Source organism: Leptidea sinapis, chromosome 14, assembly GCF_905404315.1.
Source record: "Leptidea sinapis chromosome 14, ilLepSina1.1, whole genome shotgun sequence".
Taxonomy (NCBI): Eukaryota; Metazoa; Arthropoda; class Insecta; order Lepidoptera; family Pieridae; genus Leptidea; species Leptidea sinapis.
The window spans coordinates 13,381,931-13,404,112 of NC_066278.1; the positions used below are offsets into that span (position 1 = coordinate 13,381,931).

The 22,182-nt window shown below is 31.8% G+C and overlaps 1 protein-coding gene across 1 annotated transcript in view; it reads right to left on the minus strand.

Annotated features, from left to right (window-relative positions):
- Nucleotides 1–22,182, minus strand: part of LOC126968026 (zwei Ig domain protein zig-8-like) — a 69,656-nt gene that overhangs the window by 23,624 nt on the left and 23,850 nt on the right. The window contains exons 2-3 of the mRNA XM_050812809.1: nucleotides 16,931–17,033; nucleotides 8,531–8,724 (exon numbers count right to left, since the gene is read on the minus strand). Of these exons, the coding sequence (XP_050668766.1) occupies nucleotides 8,531–8,724; nucleotides 16,931–17,009 (273 nt within the window). The 5' untranslated portion in view covers nucleotides 17,010–17,033. The remainder of the gene's footprint in view (nucleotides 1–8,530; nucleotides 8,725–16,930; nucleotides 17,034–22,182) is intronic.

A 22,182-nucleotide genomic window follows, 5' to 3' on the forward strand; every position in this document is an offset into this window, starting at 1 on the left:
ATTTGGTATCATTTTAGAAGACTTGGCCTGCTCTAACCGAAACATCGACATCAAGTTGCTTAGGAATCCTCAAGAGCAGTAAATGAATCTTCCATGGAAACAGTGCGTAAATCTATAGATTCGAATAGAATTTTTTTATAAATTAAATTTGTAACCAAAAGTTATGAACGAACTCGAACCCGCTACCTCCCGGTTTCCGTGTGAGTGCACATCCAACTGGGCCAGCCATTCGAGTGATGTATGGTTCGTAAATTACGTATGTCTTGGTCAACCTTCAGGCTGTGGCTCCATCAAAAGGATCTCTTTTACAGTTGATAGATAATCTAGAATTATTTTTATTTCATTGCTGAGACTTCAGTAAAGAAAGAAAATTAAAGCTCTATGAGATTACAATACGTCGAAAAATAAATTCATATTTACTTATGACAGAACTTATAGCCAGTATTAACTTTGAAGCACCAAAACTCATTTATGTTTAAAACATTTTTTGTTATGCCACAGCTATAATAGCTTTGTGTTATATTTCCTTAATTACTAATTCAAATCATAATTAACAGGTTGCGGGCTTGTGTACACTGTAATAAACTTAAATTTAATGTATCTTAGCCCTAATACAACCAGGCCCTCATAAATATTTTTACCTCTAATATTAAATTATACTGTTTTCGTCACTGACCTAAATTAATAAATTTAAACAGAAGATTAAATTAATGTGTGCTTAACATTTCATATAATGCAAACCTATTGCCTGATTGGTTGCTATTCTAAGTTGCATTTAAGTCGAAACGGTAAAATTTATAAATGTTTTATTTTTTTTAACAATACAATTTCTGGACAATACGCATCAATACTTTTAATTTATTTCTAATTATGAACTACATAAAATATTAGTACATACTAAATAGTATTCTGTTTTTACTGTAGACCGGATCGGAGTGGAATAAATAGACATTTATCAAATAATTAATCCCTACTAATACATATCTTTATATATATATAATTCTTCAGTATAATTTTAAAAATGTGAATGTAAGTTTATTTGTTACGCTTTCACGCCTAAATTACTGAACCGATTTTGATGAAATTTATTACCGAGATAGACTAGAGCTTGGGAAAGCTTACATTTTATCCCGCAAAAATGGTAGGTTCAGTTTGCCATAGCAATCTTCCTCGAAACCGGGATACCGAACAGGAATAGGATATGAGATAATCTTCAATTCCAAAGTTGTTTATTATTTTTTAAAACATTTTATCTACGCGAACGACGCGAGCATGAACTAATACAGAAATAAAACAGAACTTTTAATTTTAATACTTATGTAAATTAGTAGTTTTCGTATTTTCGTCTTACGAATTTGGCTTATTGCCATCAAAACTATGGAATAGCGAGAATAATTTGACTAAAGCATCTCTTTGTCATGATTTGGTAAGTAATAAGAATGACGATCTATTTTAAATTACTTACAGTAGATGATAATACGTATACACTTATATTTTATGCTGGTAAGTTGTTGAACTTTAACCACTCGAGCAAATTCTTTTGACAGAGAAATTTGAAGCAATTGTTGTAACACCAAACTTTTATTTTATTCGAAAAGATAAGCCACTGACGACATTGGTGAACATAAATAAAGTTATAAAGTCACCGCACGATATAATGTTAAGTACTTTATGTTTGTCAAACGCATTGCTCGGGGTTACTGACGGGACATCGATGCAAATGAGCCTTTTACACGCTTCAAATATCCATAAGGACTCACCTACATAAATTATGTGAGCGGGATTTTGTGAGGATAGCGATTAACTACCACTTAAAATTACCAAATTACACGTTTAATAATAACATAGCTTGATAGTGTAGTTTTGAAAAATATTCCTGAATAAAATTTAACAAATAGGAATTTAAATATATATTTTACTTACCATAGGGAGTGATATTAACATAACATGTTGTAACATGAAGCTACATTAGTTCGTAAAGGGGCTTTGGGGAGAAGAACTGATAAGAAACTAACAGCCCATCTTTTAAGTCATAACAACTAATTCTTGGTATTACTTTAGACAGCAACTTGTCCTTCAACTGAAAAAGTGAAAAAATTAGCAAAACAATTAAACAATATGTATTTGTCCTCAAACGCGTATCAAAAACAATAGGTGAAAAGACAGCGCTAAATGCATATCATGCATTCGTGGTTTCAGCTTTAAGATATGGATTGGTCATATGGGGCAACTCGGTGAGCATAGAGCATTTGTTTAATGGACAGAAGAAGTGTATCAGGGCGATTTGTGGAGCCGGCCCCATAGATTCTTGTCGACCTCTATTTAAAAAAATTAAAATTCAATAGCTGCCATGCCTATACATTTATGAGATAAGACTATTTGTTCAAAAACATATATATGATTTCTATACAAAAAAAAAGCCAGAAGGTTTTAAACACATGGTATCCATATAGACTCATAATTCCCTTCTGTAGAACTGCATCTATTATAAGTGAATTTGCTAGAAACTGTCATAACCATAATGTTAACACCAGGAACAGACATAAACTTATAATGCCTACTACTCGGCTAAGTCGAGTTAGTAAGTCTTTTGTGGGGCGATGTATGTGCTTTTAAAACAAGATCCCAGAAAATGTTCAAAACAAAAGTATTACGTTGATCAAAAGAATTGTTTAAATACGTTTGTTTGGTAAAGGTTACTGTAACATATATAATAAATTGCCTAATGAATTAAAAGATTTACCTTTCAAAGTTTTTAAAAGAAGACTGCATCAGTTGTTAATAACTAAGTGCATCAATAGTTTAAATGAATTTTTCAATACAAAATGAATTATTATTATGAATTAGTCTATTTGATAATAATATATTATTATGATTTTTTTTTTATATTGACACACTTTTTATACAATTTATCTTGCCCCAAGTTAAGCATCTATAGCCTGTGTTATGGGTTACAAGACAATGATATATTTAATACAATATACTTACTTAAACATACATAAATTCATATAAACATACATATAAACATACGTAAATACATTTAAACATCCATGACTCGGAAACAAACATCCATATTCATCATATAAGTGCTTGCACCTACCGGGATTCGAACCCGGGACCTCTAGCTTTGTAGGTAGGATCGCTAACCACTCGGCTATACAGGTCGTCAAAATATATATAAATTATATACTTTTATGACATTAGATTTGTTAACATTATGCATAGGTACTTAATTAATTATTAAATTATTTACGTCTTATATTATTATAATATCTTTAAATTTTAATTTTATAAATATTAATGATAGAATTGTGAAATCCGACATGTTTCGGTATAACAGTAGTGTGTTGGTATTTAGACAATTCTATAACATATTTTGCATGTCAATTGACGAAACATATTGGATTATCAATAATATTATGTTAACATCTTAAGTACAATGTTTCTTGCAAATAAAATTTCATTTCATTTCAAGCCTACTTAAAATAATATAATACAATTGTATGTGTCCTGCGCTACACCAGACAAGAATGAACTCTATTTATGCGCCAATCATATGTAATATATAATAATAATAAACTTTATTTCACAAAAACAGAGGTTCACAACACTTAAATATATGTCTTAAATTTAACTTATCTTAAATAAAATACAGTGTTGAATTGAAACTCTGATACCCATGATAAGATCTAACTTGTGTTATCAGTGTTTGCGTAAATCAATTTATGTTGGTTTAAGATAATAAGATTAAAATGAAGAAGCGCGCATATATCTCATCTAAACATCATTTTACAATAATTTATAATATTTGTAGAATATTCCTATGTTGTAAACAGTATGTACTCAATGAATATGTATCAAAAACTATTGTTTATTTTGTAACTTTTTTATCTATATTTATTTTTATTTTTCTTATTTATCTATAGCCTCCCACATTGTCTTGCAAGACCAGAGGAACCACAGGAGCATGGAAACACCGCACAAGGAAGCTCATTCCACAGTTTGGTTGTACGTGGAAGAAAGAAGAAAAAACATGGATTAGCTGATTGTTATATTATTTTAATGAAATTATGCTTTAGTTTGTCATACAACTAGAATCTACGCGCGACTTCGTGTGCCTGGATTTCAGATTTGGGTTTCCTATTCCAAATTCATTAAAAAGAATTATCAGAGCCCTGATACTTAAGGTCATCATTAGTAAATTATCACGAATGTGATTTTTGTCATCAAAAATAAAAAGTCATATATAAAGTGTTGTAAATACCCCTTAAAATCTGGCTCCTTAAACTTTTCGTTTTAGTGAAATCTAATAGAACTTTAAGATAGCAAGAGACATCCAAATTAAACAAGTTATCAAGGAACTAAGTTTTAAATTGAATTCAAACGCTTCTTTGGATAGTTCAAAATATGCAAATTGAAGGAAGCGGTTTGGCTTTATATAATTTAATAAATTTATAAATCGAATTCAAAATTTCATTTCAAATTTTCTTATGTAGAAATCATTGACGTTTTTTAAAAACATTTTAAAGGATCCAAAGTACAAAAAAAATATATTCGTATACATTTAGGTTTGATGGATAATTTGCAGAAAATTGTAATATTAACAGTTACTTAATATACCAGTTATATCATTTTAAAGATATAATAATACTTCAGTTAAAAAGCCCGTTTCTTAGTCAGAACAGACTTTTTAAACTCTAAGCAAGTTACTTAAAAAAAGTTTTAGAACTTACATATAATAATAAGAATTTTTCATATTAAAGTTAAATTGTTATTGCATAACAATTCTCATAGCCTTAATAGCCTTAATATCTTTAATGGATCCCTACAATGTTTTTAATTATATTTTATTTGTAAATCAATCTCTTAAACCACTGACCAGGTGGAAAGTTTCTCTATTAACACAAAATTCTAATGATTTCATATTGTATAAAGCTATTAAAATATTTCGGCGATCGAAGAGAATTTAAATATACGGCATTGTTTTTGTAGTTTTGTTGCAAATCTGCTATTTGGCGCCGAAAATAATTCCGATACAAAATAGTATAAACACATTTAATATACCCCATGAGTGAGCCCCATCTAATGCTGAAAAATGAAATGAATGAAAGCTTTGAGAATGAGTGACTTTTATGATGAAGACACCATCTTAGAAAGTATTTATTAGATATTTCATCCTTAAGGTGTTTAAATAAGGGTGATAAGACAAGTTTGAAGGACTACAAATAATTGTAATCGGGTTATGGGTAAGGAATGAAGAATAGTTGTAACAGGGTTGAGAGTAGAAAGGCTATTTTGAAATCTGTCGAATTTAATGTCTTCACTCTGAAAAGTAGAGTTTAAATAATATCCAAGGTTAAAAATAAGAAAATATCTATATATTGTTCAAGATTTTTATAAAATAAAACGCCAAAATATCGTGGTTGTTCATGAATATCGGGATTTGTAAAAATAGTTAAGGTGCAAATCAGAGTACTTCCTTGTGACCGCAGGCAAATAATATATAAATGGTTTGACCCAAGAAAGTTAACATTTGTCATTACGAAACCCTGAGTTTATATTATTATTATATTGAATTGATATTGCATTGTATATTATTCACACATTTTTTGCTATATGATTGTGTTCTCGTGAGATTCATCCTCGGACCCTACGTCTTATGCTCGGCGCTGCTTGTGTTGTCTAGCTGATCCCGTCATCGAGAGTTTATTTGAACTAAAATTTTTGTGAACTGAAGAATAGGCGACAAGAGTTAGTACGGTTAGTAATAAACACCCATAACACAACAATATTAACTACCTTGTTAGTAACTTATCTAAGTTTAAGGGAGAAATGTGTGAATGTAAGTGGGAATATGTGCCTAATAGAAGCGAAGAAAGTATGGAGGATAGAAATTACAATTTAATATTATTGCGGGAGATAAATTTGTAAAGAATCTTTATGAAAGGGGAATGGCAGGGGGATGGAAGGCCGTTAGTGTTCTTGTTGCATCAATTTGTATTATATCATTTGATTATATAAACATTGATAATGTTAAATGGTAAAATATGTAACTATGACAAGTGTATTTCGTGAACAAACGAATCAATTTATCTAAGAGAAAATTCAAATACAGACAGAAAATTCACATATAATATTAATTTGGTAAACAAAGAGAGAAACATTATTTATATAATCAACGTTGATGTCAACATACAACAATAAATAACAAACTGTTGGAAATAGCTTTATTTTAATTTCATTCCCTTTGATTGTTTCAAATAGCGGCGAAATACTGTCGAGTAAGTTAACGTTCCCATTTCCAGCTCCGTACTGTAAATCTTCTGTTGAATTTAAAAAGAAAAGACAACTTTAATCAGTAAAAAGAGACTTTTGTATCAGTAATATTCTTGAATAGTCAGACTGTATTTCAATAGAAGCTGCATAATATATTATGTAAGTGGAAATAAATTGGTTTTCTCAATCATGACTCACTTACTTAACTTAGTGTAGAACTCAAATTTAAACAACAATTTATGTAAAACTGTTCTCTCATATTATAGCATATTATTATGACGCTATAAGCTAAATTTGTAAAAAAATAACATTTTCTTCAGAGCTGATGATTCCACCACATCACCCTTGGAGGCGCGCCCATGTACACGATACCCATGGCACACGTCACTTTGACGATGGGCAGCGTCCAGCATATTGATATAATACAAGTCACACCTATTGTCAGATGCCCGACGAGATAGTCCTCGTCCTGTAATCATTTCACGCAATTCAACACACTCGCACGCAAACTAATACTCACACACACGAGTGCGAAGTCTTTTCCAAGCTAGAGTCCATTGGACTAAGAAATATATTTAATCGTTACAGATATTCCCTCCATCCATCCTAGCGAGTAGTCCGTACAAATTGGGCCCCCACGGCCCTCACCCGGCTTCGCTGTAAACGGTCTCGTGCTATCAGCATAGATGAGGTTTTTAGACGGTAAGGGGCATCCACGTAAGCTTGAAATATGAGCCCTGTTTCAGGGCGTACGGCATGTACAGCACGTGAATGTATTTTTCTCCTCTCGAAAAAAAACTGATGGTTCCCACATCAAGCTTTATTAATATAAAGAGGTGATCTGTGCTTACCACGTCCATATCATATTATCTTAACCAAAAAAGTGCAAGCACATAAAAACATGTTTTTTTAAGTCAGTTATTAAACAGAGTTTTGATGAATTAACAAATATTAGACTTTTAAGATCATGTTGTAAAAGATGTACACTATTTTTTAAAAGTTATTAACAAAACGATTCACTTTCCGCTTCGACAGTAGAAACTTTTTTTGAATCACTTTGACACATAAGCTATCCAGTTTAGGTTGAAGTGTTACGGTACGAATGAATTGGGATATCACGCATGCAATTTACTTTTGACTCCTATGTGTTTTACATAAAGTAGAATCTTATTGCATTTTCGAATGTTTTATAATTAATTATAATGTTACGAATATTTAACATACTTATTGAGATAATACATTATTCTAGAAAGAAGTAATAAAAATATTATATTCTGCTACATACAAAACTCAACGGATAAAGAACATCAACAGATGTCTGTATAGCTTGTTACAAAACGTACAGAATAAAAAAAAAATTATCATGCATTATTTACAAGCAAAGTATTACAGAAAAAAGTTAATTATATTTACAATGAAATGATTTGTTTCATATGAATACTAATCATAAGGATAAAAGGGCTAGAACCTAAGGCCGTAAATCAAATAATTTAAAAAGTTATAAACCAGTAAATAAGTATAATATAATAGGTAGGTTTGCCTTTTTAGTTGCCATGTTAAAGCGAAAAAGTTTTTGCTTTAGTTTATAACTATTTGCTTAATGCTTTAATTGAAACGAAAAATTTGCTCGGACTAGCGCATATTCTTTACACGTCCCGTGTTTGAAAAAAACAAGCAATGAAGTTTTGTACACAAGTTAGCTATTAAAAATGCTAAAATTTACTTTTAAAATAACTCCACAAACATCGACACATACGCATACACATCGCCATCGCAGGCGTAGGCACGGTCAACCAAGCACACACACTGTTTTGATACACGACGAGACGTTAGTCTTTGTCCAGTAAACGTCTCATTCCACTCACACTCGCACACGGACTGACTGACGGACTGACATACACCACATACATAACTATAAACTTGTATTCTTCTAATTTTTTCACCTTCATCATCAGTTTCTCTCCTTCCCACAAGCACAAAGCCGGTCCGAGGTTTGAGTCTCGAGTTGTTGCGTAGTCTTTGCGGCCTCCCTCGCTGTAAAAGCTTTCAGAGCTGACAACATAGAGGAGGTTTTTAGTCGGCAGGAGGTGTCTACTGATGTGGATACCCGAATCCGATATATGGACCCCTTTTTGGGGTCTTCAAAACGTTAATGTATTAAAAAAAATTACAACAACAAACTATCAGAAAAAAATGGCTGAATAAAATTTTTATTATCTCTAATTAGAACTTGGTGCCGTACTACAGTACTTACGGTTCTATTTTGAAGATTTTTAACTCGGCACAACAACCGCACGGGATGTCCAACTAAACCGGTAATGTTCCTCGGAGTGCTCGGGTCGAAGTAGGGAGCGTCAGGCGTGCCCTGCCATTCGTGGAGAAACTCTGCCTTAAACTGCCGTGAAGACATGTCTGTGCTTGAATCTGGAGCATCAGTGCCGGAGTCAGCTAAAAAGAAAATTTGATTAACTATTTAAACTTTACAATGACATTACTTACAACGATACTTAGGCGGCCGTGGCTTTAACAATTAGCTTCCTTGTGCGATTTCTGCCTACTCGACATGGGTACATTAAAAAAAGTGCGTACACCTTCCTTTATTCTCTTCTTCTTCTTCTCCGTAATTCTTTGTTGTCGGCCGACAACGCTCCTGCGGTTCCTCTGGTGTTGCAACAGAATGTGAGGGGAGGTGATCACTTAACATCAGGTGATCTGTACACTCGGTTGTCCTCCTCTTCCATGATAAAAGCAAAAAAAAGAGGCAGTTATAGAGTTGAAGTATCTTCAAAAAGACTTCTATGCAACGTTAAACGAAAATTTTTGAAACTTAGCGACGATAAATGAATTAAATAAAGCGACGAAAAATGTACACTACGAGTTTTGATCTATGCACTGGGCTTGTACGTTCATAATACATCGAATAATAGACGCAGAGTGGAATGCAAAATCCTGAAGCTGTATGTTTAATCACCTACAACATTCCCACGTAAGAATTTTAGTAACAGTACCATTGATACGGGTAAAATATAAATATTGAAAAGCCTTTCACAATTTTTTTTTTCAATTGTTATTTTAGTTGGTCTTGAAAATCTTTTTTTAGTTATCTATACTAATATTATAAAGCTGCAGTGTTTGTTTGTTTGTTTGAACGCGCTAATCTCTGGTACTACTGGTCCGATTTGAATGATTCTTTCAGTGTTGGGTAGTCCACTTATCGAGGAAGGCTTAGGAATTAGGGATCCGTAATTAAATTGCTATTTTGTAACACAAGGTGTAAAATCGAAAACCTATTTTTGCGTGCGCTGCAAAAACTATTGACAATAGAACAAAATGATGTACAGGCTATAATATAGGCAATATTTTATTACTTATAAAACTATCGCGTGAATTATACTTTATATGGCAAAACAACGTTTGCCGGGTCAGCTATAGAATATATATAAGGAAAAAAATGAGAGTAGAAAATAAGGAAATATGTGATTGTCTAGTGCCTTGGTCGAGTTGAGACGGGATGCAGGATAAAGAGACTCTTAATGTCAATATTTTAGACGATTGTATTCGTAAAGATTTTACCAAAATAAACTTGATGCTGTCACTCACTTCGCCTGGCGGGACATCATGTTATATTTGCGGAAGTTGTGGTATTGGCTGTTGATAGTCCAGACATCACCCCTATGGGGGCATATACTACTAAATACGCTTTTAACAATTGGTGTAACAAACAACCCCAAGTGTAAACACTGTTTGGTCGAAGACGAAACGGTTACTCATTTAACCCAGTCCAATAACTGGGCAATTATATAATGTCACCCAATTCAAGGAGTTTATTAGTGGGAACAGGAGACTCCCACACCATAACATTCCTAGCACCCCACGACTTTTTATTATTCTCCAAAATTAAAAGGCACTCAGAGGAGTTCACTTGGTGAAGTCTGGAGATATCGTAGGCGTGTTCTGAAAATTAAAGATCCAAAAAGATATAATTTGTAGTATTGTTGTCACCTCTGATCTGTCTGACCCTCGTACTTTAATATCTAAATAAACAAAGAGATATTTATCGATTTTAATACGTATAACTCAATTTTAAGAAACATTATCTAGTCCTTTTTTATTTTTAACGACTTCAAAAAAGTAGGTGGCTCTCAATTCGACGGTATTTTTTATGTATGTTTGTATGTAGTCTCAGAACTTTCGACTAAGTGAACCGATTTTGATGAATATTTTTTATTTGAAAGCTGGTGATTGCCGTGTGATTCCCATTCCTTTTATGCCTGTTTTTTCACTAAGTATGTGCGCAACGACTTTAAGGTAGTCAAATATTTTTATTTTCATTTTAAATATGAGACCTCTAAAAATAACTTAATTATTAGTTGTAGACGAATACGGATAATAAATTTTTTTTTTCTATTTATTGCATATTTTAATGTTTCGAAAATTTTTTTTCATCAATATGACCCCGGCCATTTGATTTTATTATAAACATAAATAATTATTTAAAATTTTGTAAAAATATTTACGAAAGAGACATTTTTGGAAATAACTAACAACTATGGAACATATACAATTTGGAAAATATGATCAGTACCTTTTCATATTATTAAAAATTAAGCGTTGGCTTTGTAGCATCGTTGAGACTAACGGATTAAGCTGACTATAATAAGGTTATGCAGATTGGTTCAAGTCAATTAGCAGCCACTGTTACTTTATATTTTCACGATCGTAGTAACACTTTTTAGTTCAAAATCCTTTCACTAAAAATAGCTTTTAGGTATAGAGAAACAAGTTTTGGGGAGGACTTGTTTTTGTATTTATCATAAGCTTACGTAGAGCCTCCTTTGTAGCATTGTTGCAGTAACTCAGTTTTAAATTGCATTTCATTGCATAGTTTGATTTTAATATTTGAATTAGTACTGTAAGTAACTTGTACTATTAAGCAACAATTATTCGTTATAGACAAGAGCCCTAAATTATTAGGGATAGTCAGTATTTTGCTATAATCTTAGATTACGGATAAACTAGATCAGAGAGTCCCAACGTAATGCAAAAGTACTTCACCCCCTAGGGGTTGGAATGGGGAGTCAAAATAAAAAAATGAAACAAACATTGAATGGGAAAGTATACCAAGAATACAGGCACCAAATTAAGATAGCTAAGCTGATCCGTTGACCGGAATTATAGAGGCCAGAGGGTGTGTTTCCAGTGACCTGATTTTATTGTATTAGGTATTATATTTTTTTATTAACGTCCCTCCTGAAAATTTAAAAAAATCGGGAATTAATTGGTTCTACCCCGTTTGTCAAAAATTGACTTTTCATCAGATCTTTTTGTTTTTTTAATTATTTTCTTAATGTGGTTTTTCGGAATAGTTCAAAATGGCTTTACAGCGTGAAAATTGGTTTATTCATTTAATAGTAATTGCAGTTTAAGAGTTTATAAAATAGGGTTTTATTAAACTTATATCCGATTTTTGAGCTCGAAGAGCTCAAAATCGGTTAAGTACAATTTGAAGCATTTAGGTATGGAATTAGCGGGAAATTGCAGACTTGACCTTTAGAGTCAACCGTTTTCCAAATTTTTTTAATAATTGTAACTACATGATCCTTGATACATGGAGAGATGAGGAAACATCATACATGGAGAGCTCAAATTGAGTGAGACACGATAATACTAACCTAACACGTCTTAGGAACACAGACATAAAATTCCGGCGGAAATTTTTAATTCGCATTTCCTAGTAGATATTTATATTATAACTGAACCACAATCAACGTACGGTAAATATTCTTTTTGTTAAAAGTTATAATTTATTTATAATTTTTTAGTAAATTGTCAATATAATCAAGAACGTATAATGTTCTTTTAATAATAATTTCTAACGAAGTGTTCGAATTTATTTAGACTCGTTTTTACTACCCGTCACGCACGTAAAAGTTTTACTTTTAATAAAATGAAATAAGCAAATGAGAAACGATTTAAATGTAACTTTATTATAGAATTGTGTGTCTTGAGTTTTTTAATACTTTAAATAATACCAAAAATCCGTACTCTCACAAAGTGTTAACGCATTGTTAACGATTTATCATGATTCAAGGATTTAAACTGACTTCATAAAGCCATGGGTGTATTTATGTTTGTTTCCTCAGATCTCCACCGTTTAGAATTTCTTAATTTGAAAAGGTTTATGTTTACATCTCTTTAATTAAAATCCGCTAGAAGCCCGCTGAGTTTGTTGCGTCCGTTCTTCTCAGGTCTGGCATTCTTTTTCGAATGGGTGTTAGTTTTTACTTTAAATAAGTGATTTGTAAAAAAACTTTTGAATTTGTATTGGAAACAGATCTAATAATATAATCAATGAGAGCTCCTAAGTGAGATTTAATCTATATATATAATATAAGAGATTTCCACGTATATAGTCACTCATCACGATATCTCTGGAACCATTAGAACTAAAGACTTGAAATTTGGTAGGAATATTCTTTTCACCGAGCAGAGGTCAGCTAAGACCAAAATTCCACAAGAGTTTTTTTATTATGAACAGAACAACGTCTGTCGGGTCAGCTAGTATAACATATAGCATAATTAAATATCAATAAAGCAAAGTTGTTACATTTACACTTCCTATTTCAACGCTTACATTAAGTTGAATAATACTTTAGGAAATTGTCATATACGCTGAGTTCCCAATATAAGGTAGTTCTATGAGTGTTGTACCTCTAAATAGTCCTTATGGAGATCATGATGTGGCACGTAGGTGTACTTTCAAAGATAAAATTGTATTTTTTCACGTGTGAGTAATAAAAATATGATATCACCGAGCGTAATATTTGTTCCAGAGCTGTGCTGGGATTTATACGGTTGATATGTAAATATTTCCTGAATATCTCATTGTTTAGGTATTCATGAAAACTATCTCACTTAATGCGCATTCGCTATTTTTCCAACGAATGCGGAGGATTCGCTGTAAGAATGCATATTTCTTTATAATTTGACTTTTAAATTCAACTGTTGTACACTTAAGTGCTTTATTATGATACAGTTTTCTGTGTTTTTCAACAATGCTTTTTATTTAGTTTGAAATTTATTATCTGAAGGTTTAGTTCTTTAATTTTAATGTATCACGATTGAATTATTTTAATTTCTTTCTTGGAGTATTCAAACCCTGATTTCTATAAACGTAGTGTTTATAGTTTATAAACTATACATAAACAAATATTTAAAATCTTACTAAAAATGGTTAAAGCTATTTAGTTACATAATAATATCTCTCTTTTGAATTGTATAATGTAGCTTCATATATAAAAGCTACTCTTCAACTATGAAGTCAAACCTTAAAAAAATAAATGAAATTGATGAGGGAATTCATGGAGATAAACATCGTTACTAATTACATAATCGTTTATTAGGAAACGATTAAATTAATATTTCTTACGTAGGCTAACCAATGTTCTTACGATGATTTAAGAGATGTCAACCTCCTTTATCTACACCCATGCTTTAAATCCTCTATTAAAGATTCTAAAACAGTTAGCTTATTGCCAACATTAAAACACCCAATGTCCTTATAACCATTACATCATCCAAACGAGTATTGTAATGAAACTCAATACAACATTATACTATCCGTTTTCATAATAACACTCCTTTGGATGATATTATGGTTACTAGGACTGGCTTTTTTAATGTTAGCAGTAAGCTAACTGTTTCAGAATCTTTTATAGAGGATTCATATTATGGGTGTATATAAAAAGTCTTGTATGCTACTGTTGATTGATAATTAGGTATTAAAACACTCATGTGATACTATTGTATAAACTCATATTCGTTTTTTAATACCCCTTATTACACAAGTTGCATAAATAACTATTACAACTGATCACGTTATCAAATCAAATCAAAATATTTTATTGCAAGTCACATTTTACAGTAGGGTGGTAGGTACATTAATGGGTAGACAATATGTGACGCCCTGCAAGGGCACAGCAATGTTATACATAAATATCAACGTCTTATATATTTTATACAGTATTATACTATATTGTAACTAATTCTCACACTTAGTGTAATTAAAAAAATCGGGTAAATCGTAGAAGCATTTTGAAACTAAAAAAAATTAAGATGTCTTTTAAATAGAGAAGGCTTCTCTTTATTTTTAATATCATTTGGGATGTGATTATAAATTTTTATTGCCATGTGGTGAGGGCTCGATGACACTAATGACATACTTGTTTGGGGAATTTTTAATTTATTTAAATTTCTATTATTTCGCTTGTTATTTGGGAGTGTTGTCTGAGTTTAAGTCCGAATGTTTTTTAACAAATTTACGTGCTTCTAGGATGTAAATTGAAGAAAGAGTTAAAATTTTGTGTTTAATAAAATATGGTCTACATGAATATTTTCTAAAATTTTGATACATTTTTTCTGTTGAGTAAATATATCTTTTATTTCACTACAGTTTCCCCATATTAATATTCCATACGATAATCTAGAATGTGCATATGCATAATAAGCAGCAAGGGCAGATTTGAAATCTGTTAGGCGTTTTAGTTATTATTTATGACGTTTACCATGTTGTTCCAATAAGTACATAGCATATTATTGTCACTACCTCTAATCTCGTAAATAAATATATTTCAACTCTATTAAATAATACATCACATCACTACTGCATCTGTTTGCCCTATTTTGATAATGTTTCTTGAAGATTTTTCTACCACAATTTTTTGTAAGATCTTTTACGTTTTTTAATACACATAATATAAATGATTGTCAAATCTTACTTGAACAGGCTTCATCATCATAATATCAGCCGGAAGACGCCCAATGCTGGACAAAGGCCTCCCCCAAAGATCTCCATGGTGATCGGTCCTGCGCCTTTCTCATCCAACCTATTCTGGCCATTCCAAACTATTGGTCTATCTTGTTTGAGGCCTACCAACACGTCTTCCGGTACGTGGTCGCCAATTCGAGGACATTAGGACTTTGCTGTCCCAACGGCCATCTGACCGTTGAGGTATGTGCCCTGCTCACTGTCACTTCAGTTTCGTTATTACATATTTGAGCTATATCGGTAATGTAGACAGGCTTCTTTGCACAGAATTCCGGATAATTGGGTAATTAGCCCTACCACGGAGTCTTTTTCTGTGAAGTTATGTGCAGGCTTTGTTGTGGTTCGGTGCTGTAGCTGGTAAAAATACTGGACTTGGCATTACTCTTATGAATGACTAATCATAAAATGAAAAAATATTTTTAAAGTTGCCGATAGATAGGCAAGACTTGTCTTACAATCCATACTATAGTTATTCTCTAGATACGAAGTACAACTCACATGAAATGGAATCAGTAATTAGACAAAGTATTATTAAAAGTATAACTTATCTCAAATCCTCGAGTTCTCATTTCTTGGCGGAACGAAATAAATTGTTCATTTGAATGATGATTCTCGTAAATCATACAACTCAAGCCATTGTGTGAGACCCGCGTATTTATTCCTTTACGCTCCAGCAGTTTTCAATGAACGACCTCTATTTAGGAAGGCTATGCAAAAATATTTGGCCGTCCTTTTGTCTCTCCCTAACGGACTTAGGACTAATATATTGTCAGTGGTCATCGCTTAGCCTTTTATTAATCCTATCTTAACTATGGTAACTTATATATCATTAACAATTTCTTGGAAAATACCTTTGTATTGATGTAACTGTGTGGGAAGTGCCTTATTTATTATAATCATAATATTATGTGGGCAAAAAAGTTGTCTGAAACTTTATTACTAACCTATTTGTATTTTATTGTGGGATTTTGAAGACTACAACACTATCAAAAATAGTTCAAATAGCTTTAAGTGTTTAATTTTTAATATATATTTGTAATTTGTTAGTTTAAATTATATAATTCAATTACTTTGTTGATCTAGTATAAAGCAGTACGTATTGCTCGGGGGAAATTTCAATTCCACAATTCGGGCGTAATGAGGAATCATCATCTCTTCTCTACAAACTGCCTTCAAGTTAGGAAGAACTTACTTTCTCCTATTTGTGAACAATGTACTATTTCATCTTTTTAAAACAATTGTACGTATCAAATGGTCTAAGTATATCTTCTCCCCAGTAACTGTAGCATGTTTAGACTACAGTTATGTAATCCAAATCTGAGCATGAAATTGGATTTTGTTCACAAATATTTGACTTTTAATTTTATAGCGCAAAACACCTATTAATATTCTAAATAAATAATATTAGACTAAGACAGTCAGTTTTTGAACACACAGTATCGTGTCACGCGTTTATAGACACACACGTAACAACAAGTAATTGATGCGCCCTGTCCATTACAATGCAGTGCCGCTCAGGATTCTTGAAAAACCCCAAAACTTCTGTGCGGCACTGGAAGTGCGCTCGTCACCTTGAAACATAAGATGTTGAGTCTCATTTGACCAGTAATTTCACTAGCTACGGCGCCCTTCAGACCGATACATGGTAATGCTTACACTTAATCTAGCCGGCATCCTGTGCAAAATCCTCCCACTGGTGAAAGCTGACCCTCGTGTTCTATTAAAAAAATATAACCCGACTTAATCTGTTTGCGTTAACGACTTATTGAAGTAACTCTACCAAAGAAGTGTCAGCACATTAATAATTTATTGTGAATAACGTTTTACCTATGAAGAAAAGGCATCCATGTAGAAGAGATAGCCACACTGTTGACCTTATTCCACTCGACGTCTGCACCATAATCATCCTCTCATGTGTCCTTATTCGCTCCTGAAATAAATCATACGTATAAATGGCTGAATATGAATCATTTTTATATCTTGAACGAGCGAGGTCGCTTTTGACTGGAAAGATTTGTTAGGTCACAAAGAGTGGTTCACTTTTGTCTTTGGTTGCTTTTATTCAAATATTTTTATTTTAACTGTCGCATTTGAAGGTAAGCGTTTATCAGTAGTTCGAGAATCTACCAAGCCATTGAATTGAGGATTCAATAACCGTTAGCAAAATTTTGTAGGACCTTGTGAAACTGGATGAAATATAAGGTTTCCTATTATCAGCACCGTCTCATAAAATCTAGTAATAATTCATATCTTTCATCTGGATGTAAGAAACTCAAGACAGACATAATTGGCTTTCTGTGGAGGAGGCCTTCACCTGTGGAAGAGTTCTTACAAAATGAACATTCGACATAAATAAACTTACCTAGAAATATATTTTTTAAAATTTAAGACTTCTAACATGAACAACAAAATTAGTTTCTTTGTTTTAAGATATTTTGTAACAAGTAAAAGGCTTTTTATTATTTTATTATTATAATGATTCAAATCAAGACATGTTACCGACAGATTTATTGTAACCACTTATTGCTGTTCGGATATATCTAATCAATTCAATCAAATCCAAGCACAATAAATACATCACATACTCAATAAATCAGCCAATTACATTACGACAGCCTACTTTGTCTTACCTCACGTAAATGACAGAATGCAATTAGTGGTTCGATACAAACATTGCAACTAACGACGGTTAGGGTTCTGTACATTAAACCGGACTCGACAGAAAGCGTTTGTAAGTCGAAGCGACTTGCCTTTACGGCTTTATGAGACGATATACACATTTTTGTTTGTTCTTAGTTTTAATCGTAAAAATAATAATCAATATCTTTGCAATGTCAGTAAGTATTTTTATCAACGTAAGATTTTTATTTTGGCGCTATTTTGTATAAATAAAGGAATATTATCTATAAAGTGAAAAATAATTTTTAATGATACTACAATTTTATGTATTTTTGTTAATACTTCTCTTTGTTCTATTACAAAGCTTTCGGCTATGTGAAAATTGATTCTTTATTTATAAATAATTTTGCATTGTTGCTCTGAAAAGTACACTTTAATAAATTTGAAGTATTTGATTTAAATGGTTCTAAAGATTATTAAAAAAAATAACAAATATCGATTGACTTAAAAAAAACTATTCCAAACAAATTCTACAACTTTATAATCAACTTGTTTTTAGAGATCTCCGAAAATAAAAAAAAAATATAAGCCTGCCTAAAAGCCAACCAATTTATAACGACCGTATAATGAAGTTACAAATGTCCTATTCAACTCAACAATTTCTGTGAAACCAAACATAAAACAATACAGTTGAATTGAGATCCCCTTCTTATTTGAAGTCGGTTAAAAAGCGTTTCTCCTTGACGTTTCAAGATATTTATTCTGGAAGCATACACAATAGTCATGAAATGGTGTCGATTTTCTCACGAACGCACCATTCGTCATATCGAAATAATGTTGCCCACAATATTGCTGTTATGTTAAAGTATTTTATTTTAGCGAACGATTTCAGTGTATGTTATTTTCTTTGATTTACGCGAGTGCCATACTTAAAATAAAATACTTTATGAATTAATTAAATGAATGTTATTGTAACTGTTCTTAATATTAGGTTTAAAAAATTTAAAAATAAATTTCTCTACTACTTTTACAGCTTGATAAATAAATATTTTACACCAGAATATCACTCGGAAAGCAGTTAATTTGCCATATTAATTAAGAATATCAATTGTATGAATTGTCACAAGACATGAAATGTCACTGAATGAATATTTTGTATTGCGCATATTATCATCATCATTATATTAGCCGGAAGTCGTCCACTGGACAAAGGCCGAATACCCGTACGGCGTTCGGTCCTTCGCTGCTCTAATCCAACGTATTCCGGCGATCTTAACCAGATATAAAAAATAGGTATTTCTAATTCAAAAAATATCGGTTTTGGATAAGTAATCACGTTAAATTATATACTAATACTATGTTCGAAACATGCTGCATACTATGGTATAAGTATTATTCCGATTGGTTCAGTAGTTTTTGCATTATAACCGAAGGAAAAAAGCCGTTTTTTCCATCCAATCTATTTATTAGTTGAGATATATAACTTATTGACTGATAAATACCAATAACTTAAAAATATTGTAAGGTAATTTTTTTAGTTACCTTTCCATTGGAAATTGATACCTTTCTTTGAGAATTTGGGCATTTGTGCTTGAGAGAAAGAGTCTTGACAGACAGACCTCGGCTTAAACCTATAAGGTTATAACACAGAGCAGATTAAAAAACCGGCTAAAAATATAGTTAAAAAATTCCTCCTTAATTTAATTGAGTGTTGTTTAACATATCAATTTAACCAACGGAAATTAAGAGGTAATCTAGAACAGCATAAAATTAAGAAGTTCTCCAAAATATGCTAATTAAAAATATGTGCAAATGAACTATAAAACTACTTTAAGTCTTAAAAATAATGCCCAACTTTCAGCCGTTAACGCTGCATGGAGATTTCGTTGTGAATAAGTATGAGGTTATTTAAGCCTGTTTTTCAGGTGAGACTAAAACTTTGAGGAAATTGTTAAAAATTCTTAAAATAAATTAAAAATATAATTTAAAATAATATTTATTCTTTGTGTCATTGCTGGGTAACCTCTTTGTGTATAATTTGTAAGTACATCACAGGTTTTATTCGCTGAAGTATGGTTTTAAATGAAACCTTAGGAAATTAAATTCTCAGTTTGTCACATAGATTGTGGTTGTAGAGTTATTGGTTAGGTTAAATGCTTAAATTCCATTTTCTCACTTTAAATGCAAATAAAGAATTAATAAAATTTATCGTTGTAGAAGCCTTGAAACAGCAGTGAACAAAAGATAACTAATCAACTGACACCCATCTGTTACATATAACCTCTGTTTTAATTCAAATTCAAATATTTTTTTTCAAAATAGGATTCAAAATCACATATTGAACGTCAAAAACTACCACCCATTCAAAAGAGACTGCCTCAGACCTGAGAAAAATGGGCACAAGAAACTCAGCGGGATTTTTTTTATATAAAAATATGGAATACAATGTGATATCGTTCAATAAACATTTATAATTAAAGAGCTTGAGAGTGTTCGCTTTATTCCCAGTCCGTGGTGTCATTAAGAAAATCGTTTATGCTATAGTAACCTTTCCCACACAAACGTTTATAAACAATTCTTTTAAATTTCGTAACACAATTGATTTGTACATTTTCTTTGATCATATTGTAGAAGCATATACATCGTCCAACAAAAGACTTACTAACTCGACCCAACCGAGTAGTAGGAATAACAAGTTTATGTTTGTTCCTCGTGTTAACATTATGAATGTCACAGTTTCTAGAAACATACAGATAAATAAAATCGTATTAATGTTTTGCTTTTTCTTTGCAGTTCTTTTCCCAGTGGACATTAAGCCATGAGCTGCACTAGGTAAACTCACTGTCTTATTAATAGCCGCAATGTTACTCCCACTTTATATATATTTCTCTCTTTCATTTAATTATGTAGTGCGAAAGGTAAGATAAAAACAAAAAGTCTTAAATTTTAAACTTCTCATTTTTAATAACACAGATTAGATATAAGATTCGATTTTTGTTTTTTATTAAGATACCCAAGTGGCAATTTGTGTTCTACGACTAAAATAAAATATATATCTTTAAATCGAATTGTAAAATGTTCGCTCTGGCATTAAACAGAAAAATGAGATAATAAAGTGACCTCAAGCGTCAGTGGAGTTGACGTGATTCAATTAACGATAGGCGATCTATCGATTTACATCTCGAAAAAAAGAATTATATAGAGCTGTTTTGCACCCAAAATTACTTTTTGGAACACATATTTCAAATTCAAATTAAAAAAACACTTTATTCATGTAAGTCACGGAAATGATACTTATGAATGTCAAAAAAAAAAAATTGTTTCTTATTGAATTTACTGTTGAGCTAATGAGAAGAAGTAGCAAGAAACTCATTGCCACTTTTTTAAGTCAAGATTTATATTTTAATTATTTTACAAATCATTTCAATTACAATATATGCAAAGTGACACAACAAAAATACTCAAATGTCAAAAACTGAAAGGCTAACACGAGTAAGTCAAAAAAAATAAATAAAGTAAATTTATACTTATAAACACAAGAGTTATTGAGTATAGTAGGTGCATCAATCTACACATACCGTAAATAAATAGAGGCATTATGTGAGCATTTCATAAAATAAAATATATAATAACTTTAACTTTAAAGGAAATAATAATAATAAAAAACACATCAAGCAGACCTCCTGGTAACAAGATCATCCAGCCACCACGAGTAGCACCCGTTCACGAGCATGACGCATGGACCAGCCATCGCCTCCCTCGACCATATTTTAGGGAAGGGAACGACCCGCCCCACGTCGCCGCCACAAGCAGAGGCATTTAAGTGAACATGACGATATTATAACCTCATATTATAACCTCAATGCGGATAATAACAAGTCTGACCGTAAACAAGACTACAATAAAGATTTGCAGTGACTGTCTTGCACAAAGTGGGTATAGAACCGTCAGTAATTTTACTAGACACTTCGATAGATATAAATCAGTCGTATGTTCGTATATTGTAGTATTGACTAATATACGTCTTATAATATGAAGGAGATTTACATAATTTATCGTAAGGATAACGTCTAGATAGACAGTGACAGCTGTGAACACGTCGAAAAATTGCGGCAAACAGTTAACCTGTATTTTAAGCAACTCACTCACAATCCTAAACACAATAAATGGCTACTTAAAGTAAATGTTCTTGGAGCAGAGAGTGATCCAGGTACAGTATTAAATAGTGTTCCAACTGGCTCCATATTTGGTCCGATAGGATATATTATTCATGTGAACAGTATGAGCAAAGTTATCAAAAATTGTAAAGCATATATGTATGCTGATGACACATGTTTATTGTATAGTAGTAGAGACCCAAATCTTATTCAAACCATAATGCAACAAGATTTTAATAATATTAATAAATGGGCACATGACAATGGAATTATTATTAATATGGAAAAGACAAAATGTATGCC